This window comes from Macaca fascicularis, chromosome 19, assembly GCF_037993035.2.
Source record: "Macaca fascicularis isolate 582-1 chromosome 19, T2T-MFA8v1.1".
Taxonomy (NCBI): Eukaryota; Metazoa; Chordata; class Mammalia; order Primates; family Cercopithecidae; genus Macaca; species Macaca fascicularis.
The window spans coordinates 17,218,787-17,235,000 of record NC_088393.1 but is presented as its reverse complement, the minus strand read 5'-3'; the positions used below and the strand labels follow the sequence as shown (position 1 = coordinate 17,235,000).

Sequence of the window (16,214 nt, the reverse complement as noted above, 5' to 3'; positions counted from 1 at the left end):
GAGGTCCTTCCTGTCCCAGTTGTCTTCCCATGACACTCTTTTCCCACTGGGGTCCCACAGTACCTTTTCTTTAGACTCCATGCTTGGATGTGCTCCATGGGATGCCAGGCTGCACACTGGGTGGGGTGGTAGCTCTTGACCACTCCTTTCCTTGCAGATGGGGTCACCCACTGGAGCCTGACAAATTCCTGGGACATGGACAAGGGCACATTATTGAGCTTCGGTGACAGGACCTCTCAGTCAGGTACTGGCCACCCCAGCTCCCGGGTGCCTGCCTTGGCCATACCTCCATGCACTGGGCCCGTGTCCCTGTGTCAAAAGTCCCCAGTGGGCCTCTTCCATTGCAGTGGTCTCGGCCGAGGTGGAAATGACAGCCTATGCCCTTCTGACATACACTCTGCTGGGTGACGTGGCCGCCGCCCTGCCTGTGGTGAAGTGGTTGTCCCAGCAGCGAAATGCACTCGGGGGATTCTCCTCCACTCAGGCGAGCTGGGCAGGGCCAGAGGGAGGGGTTCAGGGCTGGGTGGGCGGGGTCCCTGCCATCCTTGTTTTGAGCTCTGAGGTGGCCAGGCAGTCTGGCCCCTTCTCACCTTGTAGAGCCCCAAAGAGGGCACAGGTTGGGGGTGAGGGACAGATGCCCCTGGATCCTCCGTGGGAGCCCAGCCTCTGCCTCTGGGGACACACCAACCTGGCTGTCCTGAGGCCCCCAGTGCCATGGGTGTCTGCACTGGGTCCAGTCTCTATTCCAGCCTCGTTGGTGCCTGTTTCAGGCCAGGCTTCCAAGACAGGGGTCAGGGGACCACGGGCCAACTCAGTCTCAGGGTTGATGGTCATCTTCTCCTCCATCCCCAGGACACCTGCGTGGCTCTGCAGGCCTTGGCTGAATATGCCATCTTGTCCTATGCTGGAGGTATCAACCTCACTGTCTCCCTGGCCTCCACCAACCTGGACTACCAGGAAACCTTCGAGCTGCACAGGACCAACCAAAAGGTTCTGCAGATGGCAGCGGTGCGTGTTCCTGGGACGAGGGCTTGGGGGCTGTTGGAGGAGGAGTCAGCAGGTCCTCACGGTGACTTCTGTCTCCAGATCCCCAGCCTCCCCACGGGGCTGTTTGTGAGCGCCAAGGGGGACGGCTGCTGCCTGATGCAGGTGAGGTTTTGGGGAGCATTACGTGATATTGGGCTTGTCCTCCTGTGCCCCATCCCCTCCACCCACACAGTGGAACCCCAGGGACCCCCAGAGGGTTCTGAACTCAGCAGCAGGCCAGACCGCAGGGCAGGCTTTCAGCCGCCTAATACTGCCCAAGGCAGGTGGCCACGGTCCTCTCAGGTGTGCTGCCCACCGTCCCCCTCACCCCAGGAAAATCCATTTGACCCTCAGTCCAGGGATCTCTGACCCAGTGACTCAAGCAGATTTGCCTAAGGGCTCGAGGTCATTCTCCCTGCTGTGGCCTGGATTTAACCCCGGACCAGGCTGGGGCAGGTGCATCTCACGGGTTCTGACTGGCAGTCAGAGGGCAAGTTTCCCGCGATGACTCTCGCTAGCTCCGTTTTCTCATCTCTAAAATGGGAGCCCAGACAACACCGTGGATGGGAGGGAGACCCCTAGACTCAGACATAGCTGAGCACAGCTCTGAAACTGTCATGGATGTCATTGTCCTCATAATTCTGGCTCTTCCCACCTCCCCACTGCCCTTTCTCCTCCCCCACCCTGCATCTGTTGTGGAGGGCCCAGGTCCCTAAGTCTCCATCCTCCAACATCCCCCAGATTGATGTCACCTACAATGTGCCTGACCCAGTGGCCAAGCCGGCTTTCCAACTGCTCGTAAGCCTCCAGGAGCCCGAGGCCCAGGGACGCCCACCCCCCATGCCTTCCTCCTCAGCTGAGGGTTCCCGAGGAGACAGACCCCCAGCTGACGATGATGACCCAGCGGCCGATCAGCATCACCAGGAATACAAGGTGATGCTGGAGGTGTGCACCAGGTAAGGCCACCTGCCCTGCTGGCGTGGGCATCCCAGGAGGGTGCAATGTGGGGAGAGGATGGCCTCCTGGGACCAGGAGGAGCTTCCGCCTCTAGGCACTCAGTGGTGGTTTTTGTTTTGTTTTGTTTTGTTTTGTTTTTTTGAGACGGAGTCTTGCCCTGTCACCCAGGCTGGAGTGCAGTGGCGTGATCTCGGCTCACTACAGCCTCTGCCTTCTGGATTCAAATGGTTCTCCTGTCTCAGCCTCCCGAGTAGCGGGATTACAGGTGCCTGCCATCACGCCCAACTAACTTTTTTGTATTTTTAGTAAATACAGGGTTTCACCATGTTCGCCAGGCTTGTCTCGAACTCCTGACCTCGTGATATGCCCACCTCAGCCCCCCAAAGTGCTGGGATTACAGGTGTGAGCCACCTCACCCAGCCAGTTTTTGAAGTGAATGAAAGAAAAGTGAACGGACACAGAAAACTCCAGTATGGTTGGGGCGGGTGGGCCAGATGGGGACAGCCATGTGTGGCTGGGACACTGGTAACACTGGGACACTGATAACACCAGCACCAGGCCCCTTGGTTTCCAGGAGTGAGCCTGGGACCCGGCCACAGTGGGTCCTCATCCTAAGAAGATGTTTGTTGCCATGGTGATGGATGCTTGTCACCATGGCAACGATTGGTGGGTGAATGGTTGCCATGACACTCGCAGCCCATCAGAGCTGCTACCCCGGTAGCGGCTGCCCTGACCTTGACTCTCATCCTGAATATGTCCAAGTTCCCCATCTCAGAAAGTTCTGAAGACCAGAGTCCAGCTTGGTGCACTTCCCGCAGCTGCAAGCTGCACACTGAATGTCGGCTTCCTCTTCCTTGTCCCCGACGCCCTATAGGAAGCGCCTGGCATACTGCAGGCTCCAGAGAGAGCCCAGTTACTTCCCTCCCCGTCCTGCCATGTTACAGAAGGAGAAACTGAGGCCGGAGCTAGGGGGTTGATTTCCCAGAGTCTCCTGCAGGGTGGCAGCATTGAAGCACCTGGGCTGTGGCTGCTCTGTGGAGCCATGTCAAGAGGGGCGTCGCCAGCTGCTTCCCAGGCTGGGGACACAGAGTGAAGTGCAGGACAAAACACGGTGCCTAGTCACAAGACCTGGTCAAGCCTAGAGCCCTTGGCAAGGCCCTTTCCTTCCGGCCTCAGTGTCCCTGCTGTAAAATGGGTTGACTGAGCTAACCAAGCCAAGGATGTGTGTGCCAATGGCCCGCCGGCCAGGCCCCAGGGCAGGCTTCCTGGGACATCAGCTGTGTGGGCTCCAGAGGGAGAGGGGACCGTGAATTCCACCTCCAGGCTTGAGCTCTAGGGCCTCTCTCTCTCCCCTGTTGTCGGAAGGTGGCTGCACGCAGGATCTTCCAATATGGCTGTCCTCGAGGTGCCCCTGTTGTCAGGCTTCCGGGCAGACATCGAGAGTCTGGAGCAGGTGAGGTGGCGTCGGTGAGCAGCAGTGGGCAGGGATCTCCAAACAGTAGGCAGGGCTTAGGCACCCAGGGTCAGGCTGGCTGGCAGCCCAGCCCTTTGTAAAATGCTATGGGTATTATTTTCTTTTCTTTCCTTTAGTCTCTCTCACTCGCTCTCTCTCTCGCTGTCTCGCTCTCTCACTCTCTCACTCTCGCTCTCTCTCACTCTCTCTCGCTCTTTCTCTCTCTTTCTTTTTTTGAGATAGTCTTGCTCTGTTGCCCAGGCTAGAGTGTAGCGGTGCCATCTTGGCTCAAATTCCCAATGGAGCCTTGAACTTCCAGGCTTAAGTAATCCTCCCACCTCAGCCTCCCGAGTAGCCGGGACTACAAGCATGCGCCACCATGCCCTGCTAATTTTTGTATTTGTGGCAGAGACAGGGTTTCGCCATGTTGCTCAGGCTGGTCTCAAACTCCTGGGCTCAAGCAATCCTCCTGCCTCAGCTTCACAAAGTGCTGGGGTTACAGACAAGAGCCACCACGCCTGGCCCCTTTTTTCCTCCCTTTCTGGGCAAAAATGGGCCATCTGTCTATTGAGGAGTAGGTGGGGTGGTGTGGGGGCTGCTCCAACAGGTGGATCTCCTGTGGGGCCATTGTCACGATTATTATTGTTATTATTATTATTATTATTATTTGAGATGGAGTTTTGCTCTTGTTGCCCACGCTGGAGTGCAATGGCACAATCTCAGTTCCCTGCAACCTCCACCTCCCTGGTTAAAGCGATTCTCCTGCCTCAGTCTCCCAAGTAGCTGGGATTACAGGCATGCAGCACCCTGCCCAGCTAATTTTTTGTATTTAGTAGAGACGGGGTTTCTCCATGTTGGTCAGGCTGGTCTCAAACTCCTGACCTCAGGTGATCTGCCCACCTCAGCCTTCCAAAGTGCTGGGATTATAGGTGTGAGCCACAGCACCGACCCACTGTCACTATTATAAATGCCATCTAGAACTTCAGCAAAGTTCCATGTGCTTTGGCCCTGGGTGGGAAGCCATGGGGCATTCTCAATCCACATTGTGCCGAGACCAGCTGTCACCCTCACAACCCTAAGAGAGACCAGTGCCACATTCCCATTTAGTACAGGAGGGAAGAGGGACATGGGAGTACTACCAAGCTCTGACTGGGGGAGAAAGAGGTCCAGGGACCAAAGGAGGTCTGCAGTGTGGGGAGGGTGGAACAGGAAAGCCAGGCCTATTGTCGCCTCCCCTCCAAGGAGGCTGCACGGAGCACCAGGGGATGACGATGTGGTCAATTCAGAGGCCTTGGAATGGGTGTGGTTTTTTTTTTTTAAATCAAAAACTGAAAAAAAAAAAAATCCCAGACTGGGAGGGGAACTTGAATAGTGCAGCCCAGACACCAGCAGGTGGCAGGGCTCAGCCGGGCTCCTCGTTGGCCACAGAGAAGCCTGACCTGGGCTTGGGGCTGGGTTGAGGGAGTGTATAGGGAGGGCAGGCAGGTGCTCTGGGCAGGGATGGTCATCCTTGAGCGTCCTCTCCTGGGTGTTGAGAGGCTGGCAGGGCCCGGGGAGCACTGACCAGCACCCAGGCCTCAGTCCATGGTAACTTGTGGGCAAGTCCAAGCATCCAGGAGATGGGAGAGGAAGCAAGCAAAGAGTCTGAGGACCCTGACTTCTGGCTTCCTCTGCAGCTGCTCCTTGACAAGCACATGGGGATGAAGAGGTATGAAGTGGCTGGACGCCGAGTGCTCTTCTACTTTGATGAGGTACCACCAGCCAGGGTTGGTGGAGGAGGCTTCCCTGGTGTGCATGTTGGTGAGGGTGCACCGGTCACTGCCTGGTGTGGCTCCCTGCAAGTATCTTGTACCATAAAAAAGACATTGGGGCTGGGCATGGTGGCTCATGCCTGTAATCCCAGTACTTTGGGAAGCCGAGGTGGGAGGACCACTTGAGCTTAGGGGTTCGAGACCAGCCTGAGCAACATGGCGAAACCCCATCTTTACAAAAAATATAAAAAAGTGGCCAGGCGCTTTGGCTTACGCCTACAATCCCATCACTTTGGGAGGCTGAGGTGGGCGGATCACCTCAGGTCAGGAGTTCGAGACCAGCCTGGCCAACATGGCAAAACCCCGTCTCTACTAAAAATACAAAAATTAGCCAGGTGTGATGGCACGCTCTGTAATCCCAGCTATTCGGGAGGCTGAGGCAGGAGAGTCGCTTGAACCTGGGAGGCGGAGGTTGCAGTGAGCCGAGATTACGCCACTGCACTCCAGCTTGGGCAACAGAGTAAGACCCGCAAGACCTCATCTGAAAAAAAAGTAAGACACTGGGCGAATAAATTCCAGGCAGAGCTGGCCATGCTGACAGCTCTGTGTCCTCGGCTGATGACAGTTGGTGGAAAAAGCAGGGAGGGGCCACAGTGGATATTATCCCTCTGTAGGAAGGAGTGAAGCATTGATCCATGCTACAGCATGGATAAACCTCAGAAACATGATGCTGAGTGAAAGAAGCCAGACACAAAAGGCCACAGAGTACATGATTCCATTGATATGAAATGCCCAGAACAGGCAAATCGGTAGAGTTGGAAAGATTTGTGGTTGCCAGGGGCCGGGGGAGTGGGGAGCGAGTGCTCATGGGGATGGGGTTTTCTTTGGGGGAGAAAGAAACTGTTCTGTAACTAGACAGAGGTGATGATTGCACAGTATTGTGAATATGCCAAGTCCCGCCACACATGCTCAGCCATGTGTGCACACACACAAAAAAGGAGTGGTGTTTGGGAGGCCACCTGAGACGTTTTCCCAGTGGGATGGAAGGACCCAAAGAATCAAAAATGGGACCGAGGCTGGGCGCGGTGGTTCACGCCTATAATCCCAGCACTTTGGGAGGCCGAGGCAGGCGGATCACTTGAGGACTGGAGTTGGAGACCAGCCTAGCCAACATGGTGACACCCCGTCTTGATCAAAAGTACAAAAAATTAGCAGGGTGCGGTGGTGGGCGCCTGTAATTCCAGCTACTTGGGAGGCTGAGGCAGGAGAATCACTCGAACCCAGGACGCCGAGGTTGCAGTGAGCCAAGATTAAGCCACTGCACTCCAGCCTGGGCAACAAAGCGAGACTCTGTCTCAGGAGAAAAAAAAAGGAAAAAGAAAAAAAGAAAATGGGATCACGTTTCTTCTGTGTTTCACGAGTCCTGGGTATCCCTGAAATCAGCCAGTTCTGGGCCCAAGCTCAGCGCCCCAGGCCTACTGGCCCGGGTCGAGCCTGCGCCCGCCACTGCCTCGCAGATCCCCAGCCGGTGCCTGACGTGTGTGCGGTTCCGTGCGCTCCGGGAGTGCGTGGTGGGCAGGACGTCGGCGCTGCCAGTCTCCGTGTACGACTACTACGAGCCCGGTAGGCCCGCGCGCCCGCACCCCCGGCCCGACCCCTGATACGTCGCGCCTGCACTAGGTCACCCGCCACCCTTGTCCCGCAGCCTTCGAGGCCACTCGCTTCTACAACGTCAGCGCGCACAGCCCACTCGCCCAGGAACTGTGCGCCGGACCCGCGTGCAACGAGGTGGAGCGCGCCCCTGCCCGGGGCCCGGGTGAGTGCGCGGAGCCACTGCCGCCCCCCACCGCGGCCTGCCACACCCGGACTCCCACCCGCGGGCGCCGGGGAGGGCTCCCCTGGGTGCGTGGCAGAGGAGGGGCCAGCATAAAGTCAGGAGGACGCAGCACAGGGGTGGGCGGGCGCTCTGCCTACACGGGGGAGGAGGGGCTGGAGGAGCGGTCAGTGTGCAGGGGCGTGGCTGGGGAATGATCAGTATACTGGGGCAGGGCCAAGCCAGTGAGGGTGTGGTCACTGTGGTGGGGACTGGGCCCAGTGGGTTGAGGGTGGTCAGTGTGGTGAGGGCGGGGCCGAGCGGGGATGGGGAGGTGAGTGAGGAGGGGGCGGGTGTGATTAGCGCGGGGGGCGGAGTTGAGGGTGGGTGTGGTCAGCGCGGGGGGCGGAGTTGAGGGTGGGTGTGGTCAGTGCGGGGGGCGGAGTTGAGGGTGGGTGTGGTCAGTGCGGAGCGGGTGTTAAAGAGTGTGGTCAGGACCGAGGGGCCGGGGTTGAGGGTGGGAGCCGTCAGTGCCGAGGAGGTGGGTTTGGGGTGGGTGTAGTCAGTGCGGAGGAGGCGCGGCGGGGACAAGGGTTGTTGTTACAGGGCGGCCCAGACAGGACGCCCTGCTTCCTTTCTCTTCTACAACCGCTTTTTAAAAATCTGTTTCTGTTTTTGTAAGTATTAGGCAAATACCTGCGTGAAATTCCATGAGACCAGGGCTCAGGACCTCCCATTAACTGTCGCGCCCCAAGACCCACCGAGGGGGGAGTGGGCCCGGGCCCCAGGGACGTCTCCCCGACCCCCAGGATCTGTGGGGGTGCGGGCAAGGTGCAGGGTGGGGGTCCTCCGTGCCCTGTCGAACCTGCGTCGTTCCCCAGGCTGGTCCCCCGGCGAATCGGGCCCTGGGGTGGCCCCTGAGGAGGGGGCGGCGATCACGCGATGCGGCTGCGACCACGGCTGCGGCGCCCAGGGAGACCCAGTGTGCGGCTCCGACGGGGTGGTCTACGCCAGCGCCTGCCGCCTTCGGGAGGCAGCCTGCCGCCGGGCCGCGCCTCTGGAACCCGCGCCTCCCAGCTGCTGTGCCCTCGGTGAGGACCCTAGCCCTCGCCTAGCCTTGGGGACCCCCATCGCTGCTGCTCTGGGCCACGGAACTCCTCCCCTCGGCCCTTGGGTCCCCTCCCGGCCACGCCCTCCCGACTGAGGCCCCCTTCCTTCCAGAACAGCCGCTGCCGGCCTCAGTGTCCTCCACCTACGGGTATGACCTGGCTTCTGTGGCCCCGGGGCATTTGCAGCAGGACCTGAAGCTGAGTGGAGCTGGCCTTGAGGTGGTGGACTCAGACCCTGAGCCCGAAGGGGAGGTGGAGGACAGGTGAGAGCTGGGCCCACCCCAGAGATCAGAGACATAGGCTCAGTATCTCCCAACCTCCCTCCCCTACCAACCTCCCACACCACCTGCCCCGACCCCCCACGGGCAGTGGGAGTGACTCAAAGGGTCAGAGGCTCAGAGTTCCTGGGGACAGAGTGGGACATTTATCCTCCCTCCACCCTGGCCCACGCAACACCCACCAGCGAACAGCTGTGCATTTGTGTGTGTGTGTGTGTGTGTGTGTGTGTGTGCGCGCGCATACTTGTCAAGGATCCCTTATCCGAAATGCTTGGGACCAGAAGTGTTTTGGATTTCAGATTTTTTCAGATTTCAGAATGCTTGCATGATATAGCAGCATCCCTACTCTAAAAATCTGAAATGCTCCGATGCGCATTGCCTTTGAGCACGTCAAGTTGCTGCTCAAAAAGATTTGGATTTTGGAACATTTCAGATTTAGGATTTTTGGACTAGGGAAGCTTAGCCTGTAGTTAGCAGCGTGTGGTTTCCTCATGGGCAGATTTGTGTAATCTCAACCATAGTCAGCAAACATCCCATTTGCACAGAATCCTTCCAGCTGCTCTTCCATAACTTTACCTCTCCCCTCAACACCTGCAACCACTAAGCCATTTTCCCCCTCCGCGTCTGTAATTTTGTCATTTCGAGAATGCCAGGTAAATGGAATCAGAGCGGATAATCTTTGGAGCATGATTCCCTTGTGTTCACCTGTGGTGTTTCGTGTATCCATAGTTCATTCTTTTATTTTTTTTGAGATGAAGTATTACTCTGTCGCCCAGGCTGGAGTGCAATGCCTCAATCTGGGCTCACTGCAATCTCTGCCTCCCAGGTTCAAGCGATTCTCCTGCCTCAGCCTCCCCAGTAGCTGGGATTACAGGGGCCCACCACCATGCCCAGCTAATTTTTTTGTATTTTTAGTAGAGGCAGGGTTTCACCATGTTGGCCAGGCTGGTCTTGAACTCCTGGCCTCAGGTGATCCACTCGCCTTTGCCTCACAAAACGCTGGTATTGCAGGCATGAGCCACTGTGCCCGGCCTATTCTTTTTATTTTTGAAACGAGGTCTCACTGTATTGCCCAGGCTGGAGTATAGTGGCATGGTCATGGCTCACTGCAGCCTCAATCTCCTGAGCTCAAGCGATCCTCTTGCTTCAGCCTCCCAAGTAGCTGGGACCACAGGCACACACCACCACGTCCAGCTAATTTGTGTGTGTGTGCGTGTGTATGTATGTGTGTGTGTGTGTTGTAGAGATGGTGTCTCGTATGTTGCCCAAGCTGGAGTGCCATGGCTGTTCACAGACGTGATCATTGTGCACTGCTGCCTCAAACTCCTGGGCTCAAGCTATCCTCCCATCTCAGCCTCCCAAAGCTTTGGGATTACAGGCATGAGCCACTGTGCCCGGCCTGGAGTTTTGCATTGCTGGGTAGTGTTCTATGGGTAACTTTTTGATTTGGTTGGTGGTCTGACACCAGCTGTTACCCTCTTACCGCACGTGAACACCCAGAGCCCATCACCGTAGTCCACCAGGGCAAGGAGGCAGAGTTGTGCAGTGCCAGGCCTGGGCCATGTATCCCCCTCCTAGTTGGGGTTCTGCCATCTAAATGAGGAGGTGGCAGCCGGCCTGAGCGCTGTGGAGGTGGGTTCAGGAAATGGGTGTGGGGTCCCATCCCAAAGTCCTGGCAGTCCCATAGGAATCTTTCTCCTTCTCTCCTGGCCAGTCAGAGCGGCTTCTCTTCCTGACGGCTGCCCTGCTCAGAGCAGGACGACACCATCTGGCTGCATCCTGTCCCTATCCGCCTGTGACTCTGCCTGGTGGGTGGGCAGACCTCGGCCCAGGTGACACCTGCCTCTAAATGAACCCAAGGAGCAGAATGGCAGAGATCTGCCCGTCCCTAGGATGGGACTCGGGGCCCAGGTGTGGGCTCAGCAGTCACCAGAGTGGTGCAGGGGGCACAACTGGAGGTCCCTTGGGAGACCCCCCGACTTCCTAGCTATAGCTGGAACTCCAAGCACCCCAATCCCCCAGCCTTGGAGCTGGGCATCATTTTCCTGGGGCCACGGCGGCTCCCACAGCCTGACATTCTGTTCGCGGGAGAAGAAACGTTCCCAGAAAGCACTTGTGTGGCCAAAAGCTTCTTTCTGAGCAAACACAGTGTGGACTAAATTAGCAAAACATCCAACCTATGGGCAACTTCAAAACGGAACAGGCCGCCTTTCTCTGAAACACAAAGCCCTGGCCTCCCTTTGGGGCACCCAGGACCCCGAATTGCCCTAAGTCTGTCCCAGCTCTCGAACCCTCTGCCTTCGCCCCAGGGGACCTTGGGCTCACATCACAAGGCCCTGCGGGGAAGCAGGTGACTCTCAGCAAATGCACTTTCAGCTTCCGGCTGCCCGGGCTGGGTGACCCCGGTGCTTCCTCACTGTGAGTTCCTGATGTCCCCGTGCCCAGAGGACCAGCCCACTCCCAGGGCCCCCAGGTCCAGAACCTGCCTGCCTTGGGGGGCCCGACCAGCTGCCTGCCACCAGCACCAGCAGACTTTGATTCCCTTTTGTGACCCCTGGCACCTGCTTATGTCTGCATTTGCCCATCTTCTCCGGGGTGGTATTTATTTCAGCCAACACTGCTCAGCCCTGGTCTCTGCCAGCACGGAGGCCCCTCGCTGCCTGAGAGGTCAAGGTCTGAGGCTGCCCTGGCCTGTGAGTTCCCCACCCCTGGCCCCCATCACCCTACAAAGGACAGGCCCCTTGACTCCTTCCTCAGCCTGAGGCCCGGTGCCCACTTGCTGTAGAGGATGTTGTAAGATAAAACCTCATCTCCAGGGTCATGGCCAGGCCTCGGCCTCCTGCAGTCAGCGGGAACCTAGAACACAGCACCCAGAGCGCCAGCCTGTTCCACAGATGGGGCCAGACCCTGGCCCCTTGGAGACGTAGTGGCTGGGTGGTGGGGGCCCACGGGCCAGGGCTCCTGAGCCCCCATGTCTTCATCTACAGCCCAGCCTTTCAAAGTGGTGGGGAGGAGGGTTTATGGATGTCAAACACCTGCACCCTGAGATAATCCTACAACCACATGGAGTTGTAGGACCACAGCTTGGTCCTGGGGACCACTCATACCCACACACCCAGCTTGTGCCTGTGGTTAACAACTCAGAAAACTCTAGTAAATGATCACTCGAGGATATTGACATGAATACACATCACTGATCTTACATGTTCTGGGTTGCACGTGAACTTTGTGTGTGCGTGTGTGTGTGTGTGCATGTGTGTGTCCCAGGCACCTGACACCCCCAGCCCAGGGCTGCCCAAAGTTGGACTGATCAGAGACATAGACCCGATGAGGAGCCCAACAGTGGCCCCCCAAACCTCTGCCTTGCCCCTGTAGTTCATGCCCCAGTGGTCTTTGAAACTGCCCCGTGCCACTCTGTGGAGTGAGCAGCGGTGTCTCTGTGTGTGTGTGTGTGTGTGTGTGTGTGTGCACCAGGTGCTGAGGCTTCTCCCCTTCCCCGCACACCAGCTGTGTCCTCCGTAGACACTGGTATGGCCCCTTGTGGCCTGTCCCGTGCAAGGCCTACAGCTGGCTGCCAACATCCTGGCAGAGGGGAGTTCAAGGTCTGCTGTACCCAAACCCCCCAGCACACACTGTCCACCCCCACCCCCATTGTCCCACCTTGTCCCTGGTGACATTGACAGAAAGTGAAAAGAAGGATCAGCCTGCAGGTGGGAGGAGGAAAAGCGAGGGTCCCCAGCAGCCAGGGGACAGCAGGAGTCTGAGCCATGCTAGCGATGGGTTTTGGGGAGCAGAGTTGGGGGTGCTATTCTGGTTGCTGAAGAGAAATCCCAAAGCCAGAAGCTGGTGGGCATGAGAATGGCCAACCAGGCTCTGGGCCTGGTGGGGCCCCAGCGTTGGGCACTGGGGATGGGGTGCCCTGAGCCTCCTGGGCAGGAACTTGCAGTGAGTCTCTGGGGAACGCAGGCCCAGCCCCAGCCCCATCTCAGACACCAGCGTGTCGTGGGCTGCATCCAGTGTAGAAAACCGGGCCAGAGAGGCTGCCAGGGCCCAGGAAGCAGCGTTTGATCCTGTTTCAGTTTCCTGGGCTGCCCTGACAAAGCACCACGCACCAGGCAGCTTAAAACAACAGGAGTTTATTATCTCACAGTTCTGCAGGCCAGAGTCCAAGGTCAAGGTGGCGCAGGGCTGGTTCCCTCCGGAGGCTGTGAGGGAGAGCCCGTCCCAGGCCTGTCTCATGGCTGCTGGTGGCTGCTGGCTGCACTTGGCGTCTTGGCATCCCTTAGTTTGTGTCCATCCGTACCACTCCCATCTCTGCCTCTGTCGCCACATGGCTTTTTTCTCTGTATGTCTCTGTGTCCTCTTCTCTTTTTTTTTTTTTTTGGTGGGGGGGCGGTGGGGGGGTGGACAGAGTCCCTCTTTTGCCCGGGCTGGAGTGCAGTGGCACCATCTCAGCTGACCACAACCTCTGCCTCCCAGGTTTAAGTGATTCTCCTGCCTCAGCCTCCCCAGTAGCTGGGACTACAGGTGCCCACCACCACGCCTGGCTAATTTTTGTATTTTTGGTAGAGATGGGGTTTCACTGTGTTGGCCAGGCTGGTCTTAAACTCCTGGCCTCGGGTGATCTGCCCAACTTGGCCTCCCAAAGTGCTGGGATTGCAGGTGTGAGCCACTGCACCCAGCTGTCTCTCATCTTCTTTTTTTAATTTTAGTTTGTTTATTTTTGAGACAAGGTATTGCTCTGTTGCCCAGGCTGGAGTGCAGTGGTACAATCATAGCTGACAGCGACCACAACCTCCCAGGCTCAAGTGATCCTCCCGCCTGTGCCTCTTGAGTGGCTGGGACTATAGGCGCGTGCCGCAATGCCTGGTTCGTTTAAAAAAAAAATTTTTTTGGCCGGGCGCGGTGGCTCACGCCTGTAATCCCAGCACTCTGGGAGGCCGAGGAGGGCGGATCACAAGGTCAGGAGATCGAGACCACAGTGAAACCCCGTCTCTACTAAAAATACAAAAAATTAGCCGGGCGCGGTGGCGGGCGCCTGTAGTCCCAGCTACTCAGGAGGCTGAGGCAGGAGAATGGCGGGAACCCGGGAGGCGGAGCTTGCAGTGAGCCGAGATCGCGCCACTGCACTCCAGCCTGGGCAACAGCGTGAGACTCCGCCTCAAAAAAAAAAAAAAAAAAATTTTTTTTTTTTGTAGAGTTGGGATCCCTCTGTGTGGCCCAGGCTGGTCCCAAACTCCTGGCCTCAAGCAGTCCTCCCATCTTGGCCTCCCAGAATGCTGAGATTATAGGCGTGAGGCACCACACCTGGCCATCTCTTTTCGTCTTTTAAAAATTGAATTAAATTGATTAATTAATTTAGAGACAGCGTCTCACTCTGTCACGCAGGTTGGAGCCCAGTGGTGCATTCTTGGCTCGCTGCAACCTCTGCCTCCCGGGTTCAAGTGATCCTCCTGCTTCAGCCTCCTGAGTAGCTAGGATTACAGGCACCCGCCACCATGCCCAGCTAATTTTCGTATTTTTGGTAGAGAGAGAGTTTTACCATGTTGCTCAGGTTGGTGTTGAACCCCTGGGCTCAAGTGATCCATCCACCTTGGCCCCCAAAGTGCTGGGATTTCAGGCACGAGCCACCAGGCCTGGCTTCTCCTTATCTTATGAGGACACCACCCACACTGGATGTAAGGCCCACTCTTCTCCAAAGTGACCTCCACTAGTGACAGTTGTAATGATCCTATTTCCAAATAAAGTCACATTCTGAGGTCCCGAGAAGGACATGAAGTAGGGGAAGGGACTCTGTTCGACCCAGTACGGCCTTCCCCACTTTGCGTCACCGGAGCAAAGAGGAGTGGGTGCCCATGCCCTGGCTGCCCCCTTCCGCAGAGGCCTTGGAGGCCACGGTGTCCCCCGGCGACCGTCGGAAGAGCCCTGCCCGCACCTTGTCCCTGAACTCGGCCGACACGTAGTAGTAGACGAAGGGATCCACGCAGCTGTTGAGGGTACTCAGTGCCAGGCTAGGCACGTAGGTGCCGTAGAGGTTGCCCCAGGCGCTGGGGCTCGGGTCCGAATAATGCAGCAGCAGCAGCAGGTTGCTGGGCACGAAGAAGGCCACGGCGGAGGCCAGCACCACCGCAGTCAGCCTCAGCGCGTGGCCATAGCGCCGGCCGCTGGCCGCCAGTGTGCGCAGGGTGGCCCCGTAGCACAGCAGCATGGCCAGCAGGGGCAGGAAACAGCCCAGCAGCGCCAGGCAGGTGAAGGCCGGTTGCCAGTGGGAGGCCTGTGCGTCCAGGGGCAGCGCATCATGGCAGAGCACGCGATCGGAGCGCGCCAGCCTGAAGGTCTGCCGCTGCAGTGTCAGGGGCAGTGCCAGGGCGGCTGCCACGAGCCAGGCAGCCGCGCAGAGTCCAAGGGCCAGGCGCCGGCCACGCAGGGTGCGGGCCCGCAGCGGGTGCACCAGGGCCAGGTAGCGGTCCAGACTGATGGCAGCCAGCAGCAGCACCGAGCCATACATGTGGCCGTAGAGTGCGGCCGTGGCCAGGCGGCAGGCGGCCTCCCCGAAGGGCCAGCGCTGGCCACGCAGGTGGTAGGCGACCCGCGGGGGCAGCGCCAGGGCCAGCAGGAGGTCAGCGGCCGCCAGGTTCATCAGCAGCATGGTGGAGGGCAGCCGAGGTGCCCGCGTGGCCAGTACCCACAGGGCCAGCCCGTTGGCCGGCAGCCCCACCGCCAGGACCAGCCCATAGAGGGCGGGCACCAGCCTGGTAGGCACCCAGCCCAGAAGCAGCGCCCGTGAGCTGTCCGGGAGCTCTAGGATGTCACTGTCATTAGCACAGACTTGGCCTGGGTAGCCGCGGGGGGCCGGCAGGATTGAGGGCGTGCTGTCTGTGGGAGAGAGGGGACGTTGGTCAGCCCCCGCCTCGGCGGGTGACAAGAAGCAGCAGGGAGGGAGGTGCTCAGAGCCTGGGATCTGCCCTAGTGGGAAACAGCTAGACATGACACTCAAGGGAATAGCCCGGCCCTGTGGGGTCAGGGACGGGATGCAGAGTGGGCTGGGCTGAAGCCCCAACTTCCCAGCCTCCCCTCTCCCCAGCTCTGGGCCCCCAACTCCATCACTTGTGTAAGCCCATCTCTGCACCCTAAGGCCAGAACCACTCACCATCGCCGCCTCCGGTGCTCCCACCCTCGTCATAGACGCTGGGGGTCTGGGTGCCGCCAGACAGGATGAACCCCAGCACCAGGGGCCACAGGAGCAGTCGCCCCCACATGACTGCACTCAGGCTGCTTTGGGCTGTGGCCTCAGGCTTCCTGCTTTGCCGGACCCTGAGCCCTAGCTTCTGGAGCCTGAGCGGATGAGCAGATCATGCCAGGGGAGATAAACCGGGAAGGCTGCCCCTGCCCCCGCAGACTCACCAGGGCCGCTCGCCAGCCAGCCCGTGGGAGGACTGGAGTGTGGGTTATGGAGGCCGGGGTGCCCCAGCTTGCTGTGTCCAGCCGTGGCGCCTCCCGGGCACCCAGGTGCCAGGCTAGCAAGATACAAAAGGGGTCCCAGCTGCAGCCAGCACCCCCAGTCCCTGGCCAGCCCAGGAAGCATCTGTGACTCAAGTGGCCACTTCCTACCAGCTGGTCACATCTGCAGCCACTGTTCTCATGACAGCCCTGTCCTCATCCCAATCCCCACGCCCATCAAGGGCTCTGGGCCCTTCCTGAAGTCACGCCCCCACTTCCTACCTCTGGTGAGCAGGATAAGAAGAGCCCTGCTAGGCTGGGCGCAGTGGCTCACGCCTATAATCCCAGCGCTTTGGGAGGCCACGGCAGGCAAATCACCTGAGGTTG

At 58.5% G+C, this 16,214-nt stretch overlaps 2 protein-coding genes across 17 annotated transcripts in view; one reads left to right on the top strand and one right to left on the bottom strand.

Annotated features, from left to right (window-relative positions):
• CPAMD8 (C3 and PZP like alpha-2-macroglobulin domain containing 8) overlaps positions 1-14,151 on the top strand; it is a 121,792-nt gene extending 107,641 nt beyond the window's left edge. For 6 of the 15 annotated variants that reach the window (XM_065535161.2, XM_065535160.2, XM_065535158.2 and 3 more), the window contains 12 exons: positions 158-244; positions 348-484; positions 853-1,008; positions 1,087-1,149; positions 1,768-1,982; positions 3,349-3,436; positions 5,113-5,187; positions 6,705-6,810; positions 6,893-7,003; positions 7,882-8,091; positions 8,222-8,372; positions 13,586-14,151. In XM_065535161.2, the coding sequence (XP_065391233.1) occupies positions 158-244; positions 348-484; positions 853-1,008; positions 1,087-1,149; positions 1,768-1,982; positions 3,349-3,436; positions 5,113-5,187; positions 6,705-6,810; positions 6,893-7,003; positions 7,882-8,091; positions 8,222-8,372; positions 13,586-13,670 (1,484 nt within the window). In that variant the 3' untranslated portion in view covers positions 13,671-14,151. Of the gene's footprint in view, positions 1-157; positions 245-347; positions 485-852; positions 1,009-1,086; positions 1,150-1,767; positions 1,983-2,289; positions 2,384-3,348; positions 3,437-5,112; positions 5,188-6,704; positions 6,811-6,892; positions 7,004-7,682; positions 7,854-7,881; positions 8,092-8,221; positions 8,373-10,101; positions 11,592-13,585 lie in introns of those variants that run through there. The other 9 variants (XR_012428535.1, XR_012428534.1, XR_010583232.2 and 6 more) reach the window with 9 other exon arrangements.
• F2RL3 (F2R like thrombin or trypsin receptor 3) lies at positions 13,898-16,022 on the bottom strand. 2 transcript variants are annotated; one of them, XM_005588345.5, is made up of 2 exons: positions 15,538-16,022; positions 13,898-15,263 (listed from the first exon to the last, which is right to left on the bottom strand). In XM_005588345.5, the coding sequence occupies exons 1-2, from the start codon at positions 15,644-15,646 to the stop codon at positions 14,215-14,217; spliced, it is 1,158 nt and encodes a 385-aa protein (XP_005588402.3). In that variant the 5' UTR covers positions 15,647-16,022; the 3' UTR covers positions 13,898-14,214. The 2 variants fall into 2 exon arrangements, with proteins under 2 accessions (XP_005588402.3, XP_045235545.2); XM_045379610.3 differs by having other exon boundaries at positions 15,792-16,022.
• Positions 16,023-16,214: the final 192 nt, after the last annotated feature.